Here is a 17837-nt window from a genome sequence, read left to right on the forward strand (position 1 = left end):
TACTCATAAAACTGCAAGCTAATACAAAATTCATATGACAAATTTATTCTTTTGTTTTATTTTTGGTTTGACTTGGTTTGGTTTGGATTTTTGAGGCAGAGTTTCTCTTTGTAGCCTTGGCTGTCCTGGAACTCATTCTATAGACCAGGTTGACCTCGAACTCAACAGTGATCGCCTACCTCTGCCCCCTGAGTGCTGGGATTAAAGGTGTGCATCACCATTGCCTGGCAAGTTTATTCTTAATTGTTGGGACCGTTTGGAGTCCTGGCCTCCAGCTGCTCTTCCCTGCTAGAGATCTTTACTTTCCTTCTGATTTGAGTTACTGAAAGCTGTGTCAAAGTTGTTTACCAGCTCTGCTTCACGAGCACGGGTTGCCTTGGCCTTGAGGATCAGAGGATAAAGTTTTTCACCTGTTGGCCCACCTGACAGGTATATAAGCCTCCGTGGTGCTATTGAATAGGGGGCTTCTTACCAGTAACTAGAGGTCCGTGTCCCTGTCTCTCTGTCTGTGTGAGTCTGTGTCCGAAGGTCGATCCCTTGCCCGAAGGTCGCGAACTGTATGGTAGCGCATGGAGCGCAGACAGGCGTTGTGTGCTGCCCTTAATAATGCACAGAATATATTTTTAAAATGAAATGTTAGATGGTTACAAAAGCAGTCCAGGTTCATATTCCAAAATCTGTATTTCTACATAAGATAGGAAAGGTATATGAGATCTTGGGTGGGAGAGATGGCTCATTGGTTAAGAGCACTGGCTGCTTTTAGGAAGGACCTGAGTTCAGTTCTTGACACCTCATTTGGTGGCTCACAATCATCTGTGACTTAGGTTCCAAGAGATGTAGTACCCTCTCCTGACCTCCATGGGCATCAGGCACACATAGCACACAGACATATATACCGGCAAAGCATTTATATTCATAAAAGGAAATACTATGAAACCCGAGGGACTAGGGAGATGGATGGTTCAGTGTGCAGGAATATTCGCTGTTCTCTCAGAGTACTTGAATTCAGTACCAGCCCGACTGTCAGGAGGCTCACAACTGCCTATAACTCCAGCTCCAGGGGATCCAAAGCCCTCTTCTGACTTCTTGGGCAACTGGACACAATGTGGCAGACACAAACTGACACACATGAATAAAAATTTGAAGTACGAAATCTCAAAATGACTTAAATGTATTAGAGATTTAATACAAAGGGATTAGTAATGTTTTTACTATGTGCCATGTGCTGAATGTAGGTAAAGTACATACACTTCAGCTAAATAAATTTATTTAACTGAAAATCATTATTCGTTTTTTATGTATTAATATAGTATATCTATTAATATGTATGCTTATATACAAACATAAGGGAAACATTTACTTAGCCTATTAAACATTTTATCTCATGCCCTTTTGGTCTAATTAGAAATTTTTTAGATAGATTATAACATTTAAATTTCTTAATTAAAATTATTTTTTTATATAAGAAAAGAACACTGTTAATATAGCATCTACTGGTTATTTATGTGAAATAATGTTATCTGATTGCAATCTACTTCTGTTTTGTCTTAAGGTAAAACTGGCATGCTTTAGTAATCTAACACATAACTGTGGCTTCTAAGGAAAATACTGTTGGTGAACTTCACGTATGACTTAATTCTCTTTATGTAAAACTGCAGTGCTCCTATAGTCTGAAGGAAAAAGCTGGAAAGTAGTGCTCCAGTGCTTCTGTGTCTGAAGCAAGAACCTCACTACTTGAATTCCTTCACTGGTGGTCAGCTCTTGTGAGACCCTTTGGCTTTGTAAAAGTGCTTATTGTCACAGAAGTATTTTATACTGTCATATGATTAAAATTAATTCCCTCCCTTATTTTTGAATTGGCTTTCTATTGTCTGGTTTCTTTTTTTAATTGGAAAGATTAATGGAATGAAGTATAAGATGGTGCCTCTGTTTTCTTCTTTTGTATAACCTTGTTGCATGTCTCTACAGAAGCTGTTCTGGCCACTCATTCTAGTAACCAGCTGGGCCATTTCACCTGCTGGAGCCATTAAAGAGGACTCTCTCCCCCTAGATTAATCCCCTCCGACATTAGTTTTTTGCACTGACAACTGCAGCAGGCATTCAGAATTTGCAGGTGGCCAGTGTGACGCACATAATTGCCTACAATTTTAGGCAATGAATAAAAATGGTCTACATTACTTGTCAAAGGTTGTATATGCAGTGCCAAGTGAGATCTATGGGAAGCCTTTTAGGGTTTAAAGAACAGTTAATAGCAAGGCTGCACAGGGCTTTTTTAATCATAATGCATTTGTAATATAGCACTTTGATCTTCTCCTTGTAGGAAATGGTGTTGCATTAGCCACTTTTAAACATTTATGAGTGAAATTTAGTTGTAGAAGAGTAAAAGTGATTATTCTTAAGCAGAACATGTTAGATTTCATTAAAAGTTTTCATCTTGCCCCTTCCTTGTTAAAATCCATGGGAAGTCCTTTCCCTGGAGGGCCTCAAATCAGGATCTAAGGCTGTTGGGCCTTTTTCTTATTTTTCTTGTTGGTAACAGTAAGATTTGCAAGGAAGGTATACTAAATATTGAGATAACTTATAGAAGCGGACATTTATAAGAGAACAACTGGTCATGGTTAAAATACTCTCAGGAAATCTATTACTAATGATTGTGTTGCAACAAATTTTAAGAAATGAATATTTAAAACAGGCCCATAAACTATCTTTACAAAAACAAAACAAAACAACAACAACAAAAATTCCCCCCAAACAAAAAGCCCAGATGACTCTCAACCGTGCCTCTTCTGGTAGAGCTGAGTCTGACCTTTGGGACCTGAGAGCCTTTTATTAGCACCTGCCTGTAAGGAGAGCCTTGCCACACGCAGCTTTTAGATTCAGACCCACAGGGCTGATGAGGAAAGGCTTGAAGGGTTCAGTTTGTGTCACTTGCTGTTTGCCGTTTCCATTTCACAGATGATTAATCTTTCTGTGAAGAAAGGCCAGAGAAACAAAGCCCATTGGGCTCCTCCCGCAGTTACTCCTTCTGAATGCACACTGGCTTGCTAACTAAAAGGCCTTTAGATTTCCAGCAGAGAGAGATGTTCCGAAAGAGAATGCAGCTGGTTGGAGGTCACCAGTGCAGGGCTCTTGCCATTGTGTAATGGGGGCTTTGGCAGGTTGGGGTGGGGGAAGCACTGGAGAAGTGGCAGGGAGACGGTGTTGTCAGAAAAATTAATTCATAAGAAAAAAGGTTTTGGTCCGTTCATTTAATATTTTGTAGAGTAAATAATCAATAATAGGTTTAAATTAGTTACTTTGTTTTTTCTTTATAAGGAAACATATATTTTAGTCTCTCTTCAGCATACTCCCTCCCATTTCAAAATAACATGTGGAATCGCTAGATAATGTGGACTCTTAAATTCTGTCTTTGATGTGATTGAATTATGTTTTTCATAATGTTATGTTAACTAATTTTGCTAACTTTGTACACTAAAATAATGCTCATCAATAGTTAGTTCTTCAGGGTTTTTTTTGAGATACAAAATATTGTTTGTGTGGCTTAGTTCTCCTTTCATTACAAAAGTTATTTTTATTTTGAGGATTTGAAACTTTTAGTACATAGTATCAAGCGCTTAAGTGTTCATCTTGAATTTTTTTCCTTGATCATATACAGGATATAATGTGCAAAGTCAAATCCTGGGTTATAGATCAAAAGAAACCTGTACGCTTCTATCATGATTGGAATGACAAGGAGGTAAGTTGTAAATACTCTTGTCCGTTACAGCCTTTGCTTTGATTTCTTAGATAACAAAATGGGCTGCTCATTATCTTATATCTAGTAATATATACAATTAAGCTTTGATTTCTATTAGCTATTACAGATTCCTAAGCTTATATTTTCCTTTTCCCCATCTCTCACTTCAAATATTTCATAACATCTAATCCTTTACAAACAAAGATTATATAAAGGGAAATGTTTACTCTATTAGTGCTTATGTTCAATGTTTACTCCATATTTACTCAGCGTTTGAAAGGGTTCTTTCTCTGTCTCCCACTCTAGATTGAAGTGTTGAATAAGCACTTATTTTTGACCTCAAAGCCAATGGTCTACTTGGTTAATCTTTCTGAAAAAGACTATATAAGAAAGAAAAACAAATGGTAAGTTTTTCTTTGGATATACATATCTATATATGTACACATATCGCTAACACAAAGCATATAGATATGTGTATAATATGTTTACTATCTTTTCATTTTAAAATGTTGAAAATGATAAGAAAGTTTTGCTTCATGTTACATTTAGAGATGAATCTCCTAAATAATTTGTTTGCACTAAGAGAACATTACATTATCAGAAAATTTTGAAACGTGCATGTTTGCTTATCCAATTTAAGTTATGTAAACATTGTTTGGTTTTTGCTACAAAATGAGACTAAAATGTTATTTGGTCAATAAAGTGTTTTAAGCCAAGAATTTCTAGCCACATTGATACTGCAGGTGACCTTTAAACCTCTACTAGGGGTTATAACTGGCATAAATTTTAAAATCCAGATTGAATAGTTTTTTTAAAAAAGCTAAACCTGGATGCAAAAAAGTCCCAGATACTGGCTTGAAACTTCCAAAATGTATCAGAGTAAAAAACTGCATTTAAATGTTGCCGTTCTAATATGTAACTAAAATGTGCAAGATTTGTTCCTCTTCCTTAGGACTCTGAAGAGAGCTGTTGAGTTCAGGTGGGCATGGAGACCCTGGCCTCCCTGCTTACTGTGGCTTCCCTCACTACCTCCTCAGCATGCTGTACTATTGAGTCATAGAGATAGATCAAAACTGTACAAGAAAAAGACCTGAATTCTCCTAAAATATATTGTCGGTTTCTCCCTGTACTTCATTAAGTACTTAGATGCACATGGTTTCAATTTTCCATTAAAAATTCTCATTTCCATATGATATCAAAGAGTGAGAAGGCTTTAAACTGAAAAATAAACATTCATAGACTGGAAGCCAAAACAATAATTAATGTCAGATGGTTAACTCCAATAAATCATTAGAATAAATTCTGTGAAATTACTGCAACTAAAAATGCCCTGTTGATATTGCTGTAAGACATTTTGTGTCTCTGATAGGAAACTGAGTTTAACCTCTTTATTGGCAATGTTCTAGAAAACATAAATTTAACATAAAAATGAAGTTCAGACTGGTCATTGTCCTCCAGAAAGTAACTTTAAAATATAATCAGTTCTGTCTTGTTTCAAACTCTAATAAATTTGATGATTAATGTGTCAGAAATTGTTTCCTTTAAGAAAGGATTTTAAAACTTATTATTTGACTTCAGCTAATCAATCTTCTCCTGGAAGTATGAATGGTGAGTTTTCCTGAGGCTGAGTAAAACAATACAGACATCAAAGTTTACATAAGAAGGGATGAGTCGGTTTCCTTGCCCAAAGGGGCTTCTCACACCTGTATTTCAGTGATTACAGGTAGAACTCCCTGGCTCTAATTGTATAGTAAATACCATTTCCCAGACCCTGATGGTAGACAGACTGCTTAGGAGACGCCAGCCTGTGATTTAGCTGTCGCCAGACACCCCATGTTTTCTGCGAGACCAGTTGTGATGATGATATGGTTATAGCCCATTGAAACTGCTCTTGTCTAAATAACAAATTTTAATTTGTAACAACATAGATGTATGAATGGTTTTATTTTATAAAACCAAATTTTTGTAGGTTTTATGTATAGCTAATGATCTGGTCTGAGGTTGGGATATGTGTGTTGGGGGGAGGTGTCCAGATCTTGTGGAAGTTAGTGTAATTGGAGCTGAAAGATCAAAGACTGGGTAACTGAGTGATGTTCCAGAAGAGAATTTACCACATAGCCATTTTCTGTACAGTTTCTGCCGCCTGCTGTTCCTATTTTCCCTCAAGCTAGCCATTGACTACCCCCTGTGCATCCCTGCTCGTAAAACATGATTGAGGAAGTATTTGTCATGTATTTATGAGTGGGAAACACTGTGTGATAGGGAATGGCATCTACTGGAGCCAGAAAGATTGCCACTTTCCTTCCATTCAGCCACTCTGCTGCAGCTTTGAATCCTCTGTTTATGTAACATAGCCTGCGTATTAAAGCACAGAATGAATTTTTATTATGAAGGATATGAGCACTAGGTTTCACCATTTGTAATGCTCCAAGCAGATGTAAATAGTTAAAGTCCATTTTAACTCCTTAATCCATTTGCTTCTGTTAGCATCTTGGTTTTTTTTGTTTGTTTCTAAATCCCATTTGCATCAGTTGCTCCATCACCAAAAAAAAGATTTTGTTTCAAGGTTACCGTGTAGCAAATTAAGATTGATGCAGGAAGCAATAATAAACATGCTCACGGGACTGGGAACTGGTCGGTGCTAAAGCACTTGCCTAACATGTACAGGCCTTGGGTTTAGTCTCTAGCACCAAAAGGAAAACTGTTTAAAATACACATTTGCACACACATCTGTGCACGTGTGCGTGCGGACACACACACAAACACCTATGTTTTAAATGTAGAAAGTTATTATTAGTGGTTAGGAAAGATCAGAAAAGGCCGTGACTTTGACCCCAGGAAGAAGACTATCTTCATTTTAGTAGGCCACATTTCTAGAGTGATAAACAGGTTGGATTCTGCCTAAAATTCACCTTAAATTAAAATAGTGGCATGTTATCTTTTCATGCCAGCTTCTTAAAAGAAGCGTGTGAAAAGATCAGGCTAGTGTGTACTGACTAGAGCACACTGACCTTCGGAAAGGTGAAAGCTAGAGCCAGTCCAGGTCTCTACTGCTCCAGCAGTGCTGAATTCATTCTCTCACTGGTGGACGATTAAGACTGGGTCCAGAAGAGAGGCTGATGTGGCAGCTGGCCTGACTGTGGCTGTGTTACAATCAGATGACAGCAATCAAGATACTAAGGAAGAGCCACAGAGACCACTGATAGTGTTACAAATGATTAAACAAAATTGTTTAGAAAGTTTTGTTGATTTGGTAGGTGCTAATGAGTTTTTTTAACAATTCATTTTCTAAACATTTTCAGTTGTTACAAGCAAGATTATACACAGTATTAATTTTCATTTTAGATTGCATGGTGAGTCATGGTGTCAAGCAGGTATGGGACATTCAAACTGTCAAACCACAGCTTAATTGGAGGTTTAAATTTCAGTCTTTCACCTTTGCTGCTCTGTTAGTAATATATGCTGTCCAATTATGGAATCAGTAGAACAAACTCATTTTAGATATTTTTTACACCTAATAGCTACCAATTATGTTTCACTCTGTGCTATCCTGTCTTTACTGTTCTGTAAACTGTTGATGAGGGCACTTGGATTTTGTTGTTGTTTTGTTTTTGGTACCATATAAATATTTTTCTAGAAATACTAGTACATGTAAACTTTAAAGCATACACACTTCTTCATTAATCCTGGTTACTAAGCCATCACACTGAATGATGAGATTGTTTGAAGACTCGTAGGTAGGCGCCTGGAAATCTTCCCAGCTTTAGAACAGTCACAAACAATGTGTCAGGTTCAGATTTATTATTAACCTTTATATTATTATGTATGATTCAAGTTTTTGGGTTTTGGTTTGGTTTTTGGATTTTCAAGGCAGGGTTTCTTTGTGTATCCCTGACTGTCCTGGAACTTGCTTTGTGGACTGAGCTGGCCTTGAACTCAGAGATCCTCCTGCCTCTGCCTCCCCCGTACTAGCATTAAAGGCGTGCGCCACCACACTTGGCTTTGGTGCAGGTTTTTTCTGCCCAACTTTCTTCTTTCGTTAGTTTTTTATATTTGTTTACAAAACCAAAAATAACTTCACAATAATAATATATTGTGTGATTGCCTTAGGGGAAAATCATGGAATACATTTAATCTTTTCTTATTTTACCTGTACATTTTGCCTTTGTTTTTTGCTTGTGTATTCGAGAGTAAGTTTCTCTCTGTAGCAGTCCTGGCTGTCCTGGAACTGCATGTGCAACTCTTCCTGGCACCAAATTATTTTTTAATGTAAATTCAGTTTATTTATTTGCATATAGGTGTACATGGTTGGTGCCAGGGCATGCTTTTGTCATCGGGTCCTGGAATGAAATTCAGGATGTTAAGCTTGGAGGCAAGTGTCTTTAGTCACTGAGACATCTCACCAGCCTCTGAATTATTTTTCCATGTGTATTTTTGCATTTTAATACAATTTTCATGTAATAATATTTGTGAATTTCTGTTTTTACTTTTTTTTATTGTTGTTGTTCTTTTACGAAACCCAAATTGGCCTTAAATTTTAAGCAGTTCTCTTGCCTTACCTACACTTAAACACAGTATTTATGAGCCAAACTTCTGCTTGGTTTTCATTAAATGTTTTAGTTACCCTTTCAGAGATTTCAAATTCTTATCAAGTGGAATTAGTATATTAGTACACATCATAAGAATGGTAATTATAGAACTGTGTCTTCTGTATAAACAATAGATGTATATGTGGAGGCCTGTTTGCATTTTGTTCAGAATGATTTATGGCTAATTACTTCTATTTGCAGGGTAGTTTGTTAATTTTTTTTAAAAAAAATAATACATTAGGAACATGAGTTGTAATTTTCATAAGCATCATCTACTAACAGTATTTTCTGAGTGGCATAATTCATCAAATGCATAGGATTAATTTTTCTATATAAACAGGATATATTTCATATTTTTTTCTATCTTCAACAGATTAAAAGGTTTAAGCCCTTTTTAAAGACAGCAAGTACTTCTCAGCACTACCTCCAATGATGAAGGTGTGCATCCCTCATACTCTAGTGCTTCCCAGCCATCCTAGTGTTGGGACCCTTTAATACAGGATTCCTCGTCTTGTAGGGACCCCAACCATTGCGACTCTGTAACCAGTTTAGCTGTTGTTATGAATCGTAAAGCAAATACCTGTGTTTGTGACCTTGTGAAGGGTTGTTCTTCCCGACCCGGGGGGGGGGGGGGGTCTTGACCTGCAGGTTGAGAACTGTTGTACATGTACATAGACACCTATGATCTAGAAAATGAAAGAATTTTGTTTATAATTCTGCAGTATTGTTCAGATTACTGGTGATTCATGTTCATGAAGAATTTCCCCGATGCCCTGTCCGTACTCACTGGAGGGTAATTCAAGATAAACTGTTTAAAAACCTATATACCAAGATCTGATTTTGTTTTCAAAACTGTGTATTGAGATGAGCTGTAATCAAGAATGGGAATTCAAGGGACAGGAGATGGCTCATTTTCTAGAGGCCCCAGATTCTCTTCTTAGTACCAGTGTTGTAGCTTATAATAATCTGTAACTTCAATCCCAGGGGATCTAACCCTTTCTTCTGGTCTCCAGTGACATCAGGCATGTATGTAGGCAAAACGTTCATACACATTAAATATGATAATAGAGAATGAGAATCAGTGGTTGGAAGAAGTAGAGGAGAGTTTTGAAGTTCAGAAAGTGGAAGACTGTTGGAATTGAGAGACAGAACCTTATGCAGATAGAATGGAGTCTTAGCTGGTATACATGTTTGCCTGGGACAAGGTGAAGGTGAACAGTAATTTGAACTGTTTCAGGATTTTGTCCATTATGCCCTGCCTATGCAGAATAAGAGAGTGCATTACTTTCTCTGACCTTTGCCCCTGTGCTACATATTCTTCATGTACCAGGCTTATATTTAGAGTTGCTAGTTCATCAGACTTAAGAAGGCTATCCCAAAATGCTGTGCACCATTAATAACACTGTTGAGTGAGAAAAACAGACTCTCGGAAACTCTTAGGCTTTAATTGTAAAAGAGGTAGTTGTAGCTGTGATCAACAAGTTTGATTTATTGGGAAAAACATTGTTTTGCCAGGTGTGGTACACACCTTTAATCTCAGGATTAAGAAGACAGAGGCAAGTGGATCTCTGAGTTAAAGGCCATCCAGGGCAACCTAGGGAGACTGTCACAAGACAAAGAAAAACAGAAAAGAAAAGTAATTACAATTGGAAATAATAATGTTGTGATCTTTGCTACTCAGTTTTTTTTTACTTTAGACAAATTACATAGACTTTCCTGTAGAGAACACTTTGTTCTATTGTTCTTGTAAAATGTATTCTATATAAACAAATTTCTCCAAACTCAATTATCATAGCTCAAAATTAATCTAGTAGCAGGAAGAAGGATTTGATTGTCCTGTATTACCTGCTGGATACTTTTTCTTCTGTTGCTGAGTAAAGAATCCTACTTCATCATATGTCACTGGAGCTCAGGAGCTCAGGCGACCCCTGTGGCATCGGTACGGCCCTGCAGTTTTACCGTGGGCAGCTCAGAGGACTTTATTGTCGCTGCTTGGCTCCCACTACTATACTCTTTTTAAATTGTCATTGCGCCGTCTTTTCTTAAAAAATTAAGAACTTGTTCTTTTAAAAGCCCTTTAAGACATGTCTCGTGGTAATAGACATTCAACAAGATATTAAATATGATGTCTAGAAATTATTAGAACAATGAATAGAAACTAAGCAATTAAGGGAAGACCTCATGAAGTAAGGAGCCAGCACTCTGAGAACCTGACCACGGAGAGAACATGGGCTGCGTCAGCACAGGGGCAAGTTAAAGACAAGGAGGTTAAGTGGGAGATAGAGGTCAGTTGCGGCTGTGGTGAGTCTGGATTTTATTGTGTTATGGAGCAGCAAGAAACTACCTAAAAAGAACTTAGGATTCTTATTTAAATTTAAAGATAATGCTATTCAATAAATTTTAAGCATATCCTATATTCATTCTAAAATTTAATTATTTTTCTATATTTAAATGTCACTGGTTATATTTTCCTATGCCAAACCAAAGGACATATTATAGATTACCATTTATTTACGTTCCTGCTGCGAGACAGGCACTTGAAGCTTAGAGACTGCAAAGACATTAATAAAAAAATTTGTGAAATTTATATAAATAATATCCTGCACACTTTAGATAGGACAGTTGGAGAGATTACAGAAAATGCCCAAATACTTGAGTGTGTGTGTGACAAAATAGATCCAGCTAATTTGGGTATTTCTGCCTGTTCCATGTGTGATGACTAGAAGCCAAGTGGCAAGCATAGGATAAAGTATGAATTTCCACAAACCTGAGACCTGTACGCTGTTCTTAGGACATGCTTCTGTTGTCACTGTTTTTGCCTTGCCTTGTAATGTAATGCCTTCCTGTTAAGATGCAAAGGGGCTAATTTAGCATCCATTCTTAAGTGTGTTTTGGATAAGGAAATACTTCCTAAATCACTTTAAAGAGGAGATATTTGATCCCTTTTTAAAAATAGCACACCATTGTTAGTTAAGAATAATTGTTTACTGCCAGGATGAGCAAGTTGTAGGAATGGAGATTATACCACAAACTAGAGTTGTGGCAAATAATTTGTATGCCTAATGCTGGACTTGGTGTGAACATCGTGCCATGTACTCGGTGTGCCACTCGTAATACAATCCCAACAGCCTAGAAAGTAGAATTATCACCACTCACCTGCAGAAGAAGAAAAACCTTGTATAGGGAAATTAAGGAAGCTGACTGAAGTCAGCCAGTGAGAGGCGTTGGGATTGAACCTGAGCTGTCTCTGCGGAGGTCGGAGGTCGTTTCTGTCCCTCACTGCTTGTCATCTATCTCAGTATCAGGTCATTGGCGATGCTGCCAGTGTAGAAAGAGCCACCCAGGCACATTCCTATGCGATACATTTTATGTCAGTAAAGCTTTATTATTATTGTTAGATATATATCACATTTTACATAGAGTTTGAGGGCTGGAGGAATGGCTCTTTCCCAGAGGACCCAAGTTCAGTTCATAACTCCCATGTCTGATGGTTCACAGCGCCCCGATGCCTCCTGCCTCCTGTGGGTATCTGCACATACATGATATACACACACACATAGACATAAATCTTAGATTTTTACAATTTTTTGAGACTAAAAATTTACCATAATATAATTAGGAAATGCCAGCTGAAAACAACATTTAATGTATCTGTTATATTGGTGGACTTACCTCTGAAACTCTTCCAATTTAACAGTCTTTGTAGAGACAATGATTAAAATAGTTTTATGTAGAAAATGTATATTTATTTTCTTTTAGGACATCTGCTTTCAGGCTGGAAAGTTGGCTCAGTGGTTAAGAATACTTGTGTTCTTGCAGGTGACCTGGGTTTAATGCCCAGCATCTAACTGTTTCCACCCATTCTTATCTCCAGTCCCAGGGTATCCAGTGCACTTCTCTGATCTCTGTGGGCACCAGATATGAACATGGTGCACAGACATACATGCAAACAAAACACTCATGCACATAGAATAATAAAATAAATACATCTTGAAGAGAAAAAAAAAAAGACAGCCGCTTTCTCCAAACACTGGTTGGTTTGTTTCTTTATTGTCTAGTGCTGGAGATCTAACTTAGGTCTCGAGATGTGAACAAATGTTAAATCTCTGAACTCCGAGTCCACATGTGTTTTTAACCACATACTATATTCAATACATTTTCAATAATAGATTTATTTTGATATTTTTTAATTTTCCTTTTTTTTTTTTTTTTTTTTGGTTTTTTTGAGACAGGGTTTCTCTGTGGTTTTGGAGCCTGTCCTGGAACTAGCTCTTGTAGACCAGGCTGGTCTCGAACTCACAGAGATCCGCCTGCCTCTGCCTCCCGAGTGCTGGGATTAAAGGCGTGCGCCACCACCGCCCGGCTAATTTTCCATTTTGAGAGTATAATATAATTACATCACTTACTTTCTTCCCTTTTCTCTGTTCAGGCCTTCCCGTATACCCCTCCCTGTTCTCTTTCAATCATGGCCTCATTTTTCATTAATTGTTATTACATACATATGTGTGTGCACACATGCGTGTGTGCAAATGAACATGTGTGTTTATATACACATACACTCCTAAGTACATAAGTTCAACGTGTTCAGTCTGTATAATCTACCTTCTATGTGTGTTTTCTGGGCTGATTATTGTTACTGGATAGTCATTGCTGTTTTTCCCATTATCAGCATAAGGATTTGCTTTGGAGAACTAATTTTAAAGCAGAGATGTGTGTCTTGTCTGTCTGTGTTTGTCTCTTTTACGAAATGAATGATTTGTGTACTACTCTGTGTAATTACTATTTTAACACATAGCAGTGTAAGGGAAAGAACATTACATGTGTGTATATATGTGCATATATATGTCCATCATACATACATGTCTTTGGGAGAAATAACTACCATTTGTTTAATGCTTTTTGGGGACATTGAAATATGTTCTGTTGAAGTGTTTAATTTTTCTAAGCGCCTCAGAAGACAAAATACAACCTCATTTATGAAGACAACTTAAGGTTAAGAGACATGAAATAAGAAACCTAGTTAAATATTTGGAAGATTTCTTTTAGTTTGAACTCATGAGAGAAAGTATAAAACATTTTTTCATTATAACACATTTTAATGCAGCAAAAAGCATGCAAAGAATTTTCTATGTTGTTTGTATCCATATATAACATATATATATGTTATACAAAAACTCATACCTGCCAGAGAACAAGCATAATTGCAAAGTTCAGAAAGCTGACTCAGCGCGGTTTGATTGGCCTCCTTCTAGTGCTCGCCTTCTTCAGCTGTCTGGTGGTCTTTAAGAGCTCTGAGAATGAGTAGCATGCCGTGTATATACTAAGGTGAACAGCTCTAAGGTGGAATCATTTAAGGGTGATTTATCTAATTCTTCTGATTCTCTGAGAAAAGTACATGAGTGTGTGTAAACACACTTGTCAATAAGCCAGTATGTTCTCTTAATCTCTGCCCTTGTTTAAGTACATTAAGCTGTAGCTTACTGCCCGGTTGGCATTCAGGACTTATATGGAATGACAGCCCTTAGCAAATCATGCTGTGTCCCCTTTTTCACCAATTAAAAGTTGTCCCTATACCTTTCTAACCAATAGGAGTTTTGAATCTCAGTCCTCTGTATTTTCTTTTCTAGTCAGTAACTACATTATAGGACTGAATAGCTTGAAGTAAATCACTTAATATATTAAATAACTAAGTTATGTTACAAGACAATTCTTAAGATTGGAAAGGAAATCTGTAAGAATCCTTTTATTATCTGAAAATGGGACTTCTCCCCAATTATATTTTAAGGAGTTATACAGAACCGTTTCTTATATCCTACAACTTTAAGCTAATGCTGGCCAGATCTCTAACAGAGACAAAGAGAACAGAACAAGAGAATACAGTGATAGCAACCATTTGCTTTCTTTTCTGTGTTCAGAGATAACATGTGGTTGTGTGAATCAAGAGCTTTTAAGGGCTATTATAACACAGCTGCAAAGCCATATCTGTAAATAAAGCTTTTGAACTAAGTATGATTGAGGAATTATGTGTTTTTTTAAATTTATACAAAGCATGATTATTGTATGTACTAGGACATTTTATTTTAAATGTTATTAATTTCTTAAAACGTGTATGGATTGTCAGGTATTTGTGTTATTATGTGGACATTTAGAATATATAGCTTCAAGACCACCAGATTAGATTGGAGGGGTCTGTAAGCTTCGTGAACTTGAGAAAGTGAGACAAAAGGAGAAGCGAGGCTAGTCGCCATCCTTAGCCGTGTTCAGTGGCCATGTGTGGCTTAGCGGGAGTGCCTGCTTCCTGCAGTTACCACTCGGGACTTTTTACTCTATGAAATAGTTCGTAGTTATGGTTTGCAGTTTTATGGTTTATTTTAGTGCCCTATTGACATCAAGGGTTACTGATTGTTGTATTAGGAGTTCCTGACAAACAGAAATTATTTTATATTCTCACCCATCTCTGACAGAAGATATAAAGTTTTGACAAATACGTATGGCACAGCAAGTGTCCAATTCTAAAGAGCAAAATAAATGCAAACCACCATTATGGTGAACACACACAGCCTGAGAGCAAGTTATCAGCAAGCAAATAATTGTTGAACTGTTATGAATGGAGTAGGCTGCCGAAATGGGGCATGATTGGCTGATGTTACATGTGTCCTTGATTACCTTCCTTGTGCTTTTATCCTAATAAGTGACATTCTTTGTATTCCCTGGGATGGCTAGACAGTCTGACACTGAAGAAGAATAAATATTGCATGTGGTACACATTAAGCTGTCATCCAAGACAGCATTTATAAAAAGTAACTGGAGAAATTCATAAGAAATTCTGCGGTGCTACAGTTTCCTGGCTCCAGTCATAATTGTCAAAGTTCCTGACACATCCAGGTCTTGAGAAATGATTTAGGTTTACAGTTGCTTGGCGCATGAATAATTGTCATGGGTTTGTGTTCTCACACTGCCTTCGGATGCTAATGTTCGTCCCCAGAATCTTTTATTTTCTGATCATTTGTATTTTAGGAAATGTCTACACTGCTGATAGTGCCCTGTCCTTCAGCTTTGGCGAGAGGGTTTTTTGGTATTTTGTGCATTTAAAGGCAGAGTGGGGGTTTAAATGTTTCTGTTTGTTTTTAATCTTAGAAAATATTGTTTGCTTGTGTTTAATGCTAGCAAATGACCTTGAAAATAGTATTTGTGTTTTTCTTCTCCAGCAACATTGGAAAGCCTTCAAACAATCCAAATAAATACCATTTTTAAACTGTCCCACCCCCCAAAGCCTCAAATCACTACTTGATGTTTCATTTAAAAATATTGTGTGCCTTTATTCACATACTTTTGTTATTTTAATGTTGTTCCTTGAGGCCGGGCAGTATTTTATTTATCCCAGTCATTGTTTTCTTAAAATATCCTTTCAGAAGAGAGCATAGTATCGCCCTGAAGAAAGCAAACCTAGTCGTGAGGGAGATCGTGGCTCCAAGGACAGTGTCTTCACCCTGCAATACACATCTTCTTTCCTGCCTCTCCACATGCAGTTATCTGAAGGACAGAACACACTTGTAGACATGTATTCCTGTAGTCTGACACAATTATTCTCAACCATTTCAAATTAAGTAATTAGCATTGCTATTTCATAATCTTATCAGGAATGTAACATTTTATCAGCTGCTTACTGAAAAAGTGTGATTAAGTATTAGAATGAATTTGAATCCATTACAAACAGGATATAATGTTTTCAGTTCTCGGCCTTTGTTTTGGGTAGTGAGAAGAAAGTGAGATACACCCTGTGTAACAGTTGTGTTTTGCATTTAGTCTTTAAATTTAAAATATTAAATTGGGGATTGCTTTTAGGATATTCTTTATCCTTTGAAATCTAAACCATCCATTTGTATTGAAGAAACTTTTCTCCAAGTATAACACTTCTTGATGTTACCTATGGCTTTTAACTCTCTAGGCCACTACAGAGCACAAAATATTTGCCCAACTGGTAAATTGAACTGTAAGTCCCACTGTGGGAAATTGCTTTGCTGTGCACCAAACAGCAGTTATCTTAGTAATTGTGCCCGAATTCTTTGTGGCTAATAGAGCGTGGACGTCCATTTTAAAAGCAGAAAATTATTTGTCTTAAATGCTTTTAATTGTGAGGCACCTCAGTAAAATGAGAGTCAGCAGACTATAATGAGGCATTAGACTGCTTTAGTTTTAATTGTTTGTGAAGAAAAGTGAAATTCTTTTCCCTCTCAGTGTAAAACTGTGTATGTCCGACATTTCACATTCTAAACCGGAGCTCCCAACAAGGAGCTTATCAGAACAAATTGTCTAGTCCACCCCCTTCCTCACTCAAAACCTAATGACCCTTTATCATCATGGTTTAGATTGCTGGACACAGATGTGAGAAAATACAAGTAATCTACAGGTAACTACAGTAGCTGCACTGATGTTCTCGGAGAACTGACTGCTGGGAAGATAAAGAGCTTCCCACAGAGCCTGCGACTTTCCGGCCGCAGAGCACATCATGAGCTCATACATGAAGTTTTATTTGCTGAAGACTCACAATAAGATGCATTAGAACGTTCAGCAGGGACTCTTCTTAGATGAGCAGAGACATTCTGGAGGGTTATTAGTTGATGCACCCGTGCATAGCATCACTCTAAAAAAGTTCAGTGATATTAATTCTTTCTGCGGACAAGAAGGATTACGGCACAATGCAGCACTCAAGTTGAATTCTTTTCTTGCTATTTATATAATCTACTCTGACTCTAATCACTTTCTCTGCACAGAAGCCTGAGCTTCTTACTGAAAAGTAGTTTGCTTCTGGTGTTTAATATGAAAGTAGAACAGCAATTTTTCAGGCGTTAGCATATATCGCATTCAGAGGAGTTGCTTATGGCCAGGTGCTCTGCTCTTGTTAGTTAGCTGCTTAGATTGTGATCAGGAGGTAAACTCATTTTTCTGTTTGCCTGCAATTGAGTAATTTACCGTGAAAAGGACGATCGGGCTTGGATAAGGTACTGCACCTGTAGTTGAAGTTTTATAATTGCTACTTTGTTATTTGAAATAATCATAGTTTCATATTGTCTTAAACTACAATGCAAACTGTATCTAATCTTTTGTGTACGAGATGTTTGTTTTTAGTTTAATAAATTTGGTGTGAGTTTACTAGATTGCGGTGAGTCAACATGAATTAGACTGCTTGAACTCCAGGTGTGGGCTTCTTTACAGAAACCCTGTGCTCATCATAGCCTTCTAAAAGCTAACTAATTGTATTTCAGTAAAAGCTTAACTCCTAAATTCGGGCTGCTCACATTGCATTTATATGTCAGGGTGAGTTATGTTCCTCAGACCGCTTCTAGGAATTACCGTGTCAGTAATTGAAAGATAATCTTCAACAGACAGTATTGGTTAAGCAGTTTGCAGTCAACAAAAAGGTAGTGAGGTATTCAGTGCAGTCTTGTGTAGGTGTATGTGTTATATCCCTCGCCACAGGTTACTTACGGAGAATACTGAAACGCTCGGCA

General features: G+C 37.2%; 1 protein-coding gene across 1 annotated transcript in view; it reads left to right on the forward strand.

Annotated features, from left to right (window-relative positions):
- Positions 1-17837, forward strand: part of Ola1 (Obg like ATPase 1) — a 123465-nt gene that overhangs the window by 65855 nt on the left and 39773 nt on the right. The window contains exons 6-7 of the mRNA XM_057755813.1: positions 3656-3736; positions 4043-4140. Of these exons, the coding sequence (XP_057611796.1) occupies positions 3656-3736; positions 4043-4140 (179 nt within the window). The remainder of the gene's footprint in view (positions 1-3655; positions 3737-4042; positions 4141-17837) is intronic.

Source organism: Chionomys nivalis, chromosome 22, assembly GCF_950005125.1.
Source record: "Chionomys nivalis chromosome 22, mChiNiv1.1, whole genome shotgun sequence".
NCBI classification, from domain to species: domain Eukaryota; kingdom Metazoa; phylum Chordata; class Mammalia; order Rodentia; family Cricetidae; genus Chionomys; species Chionomys nivalis.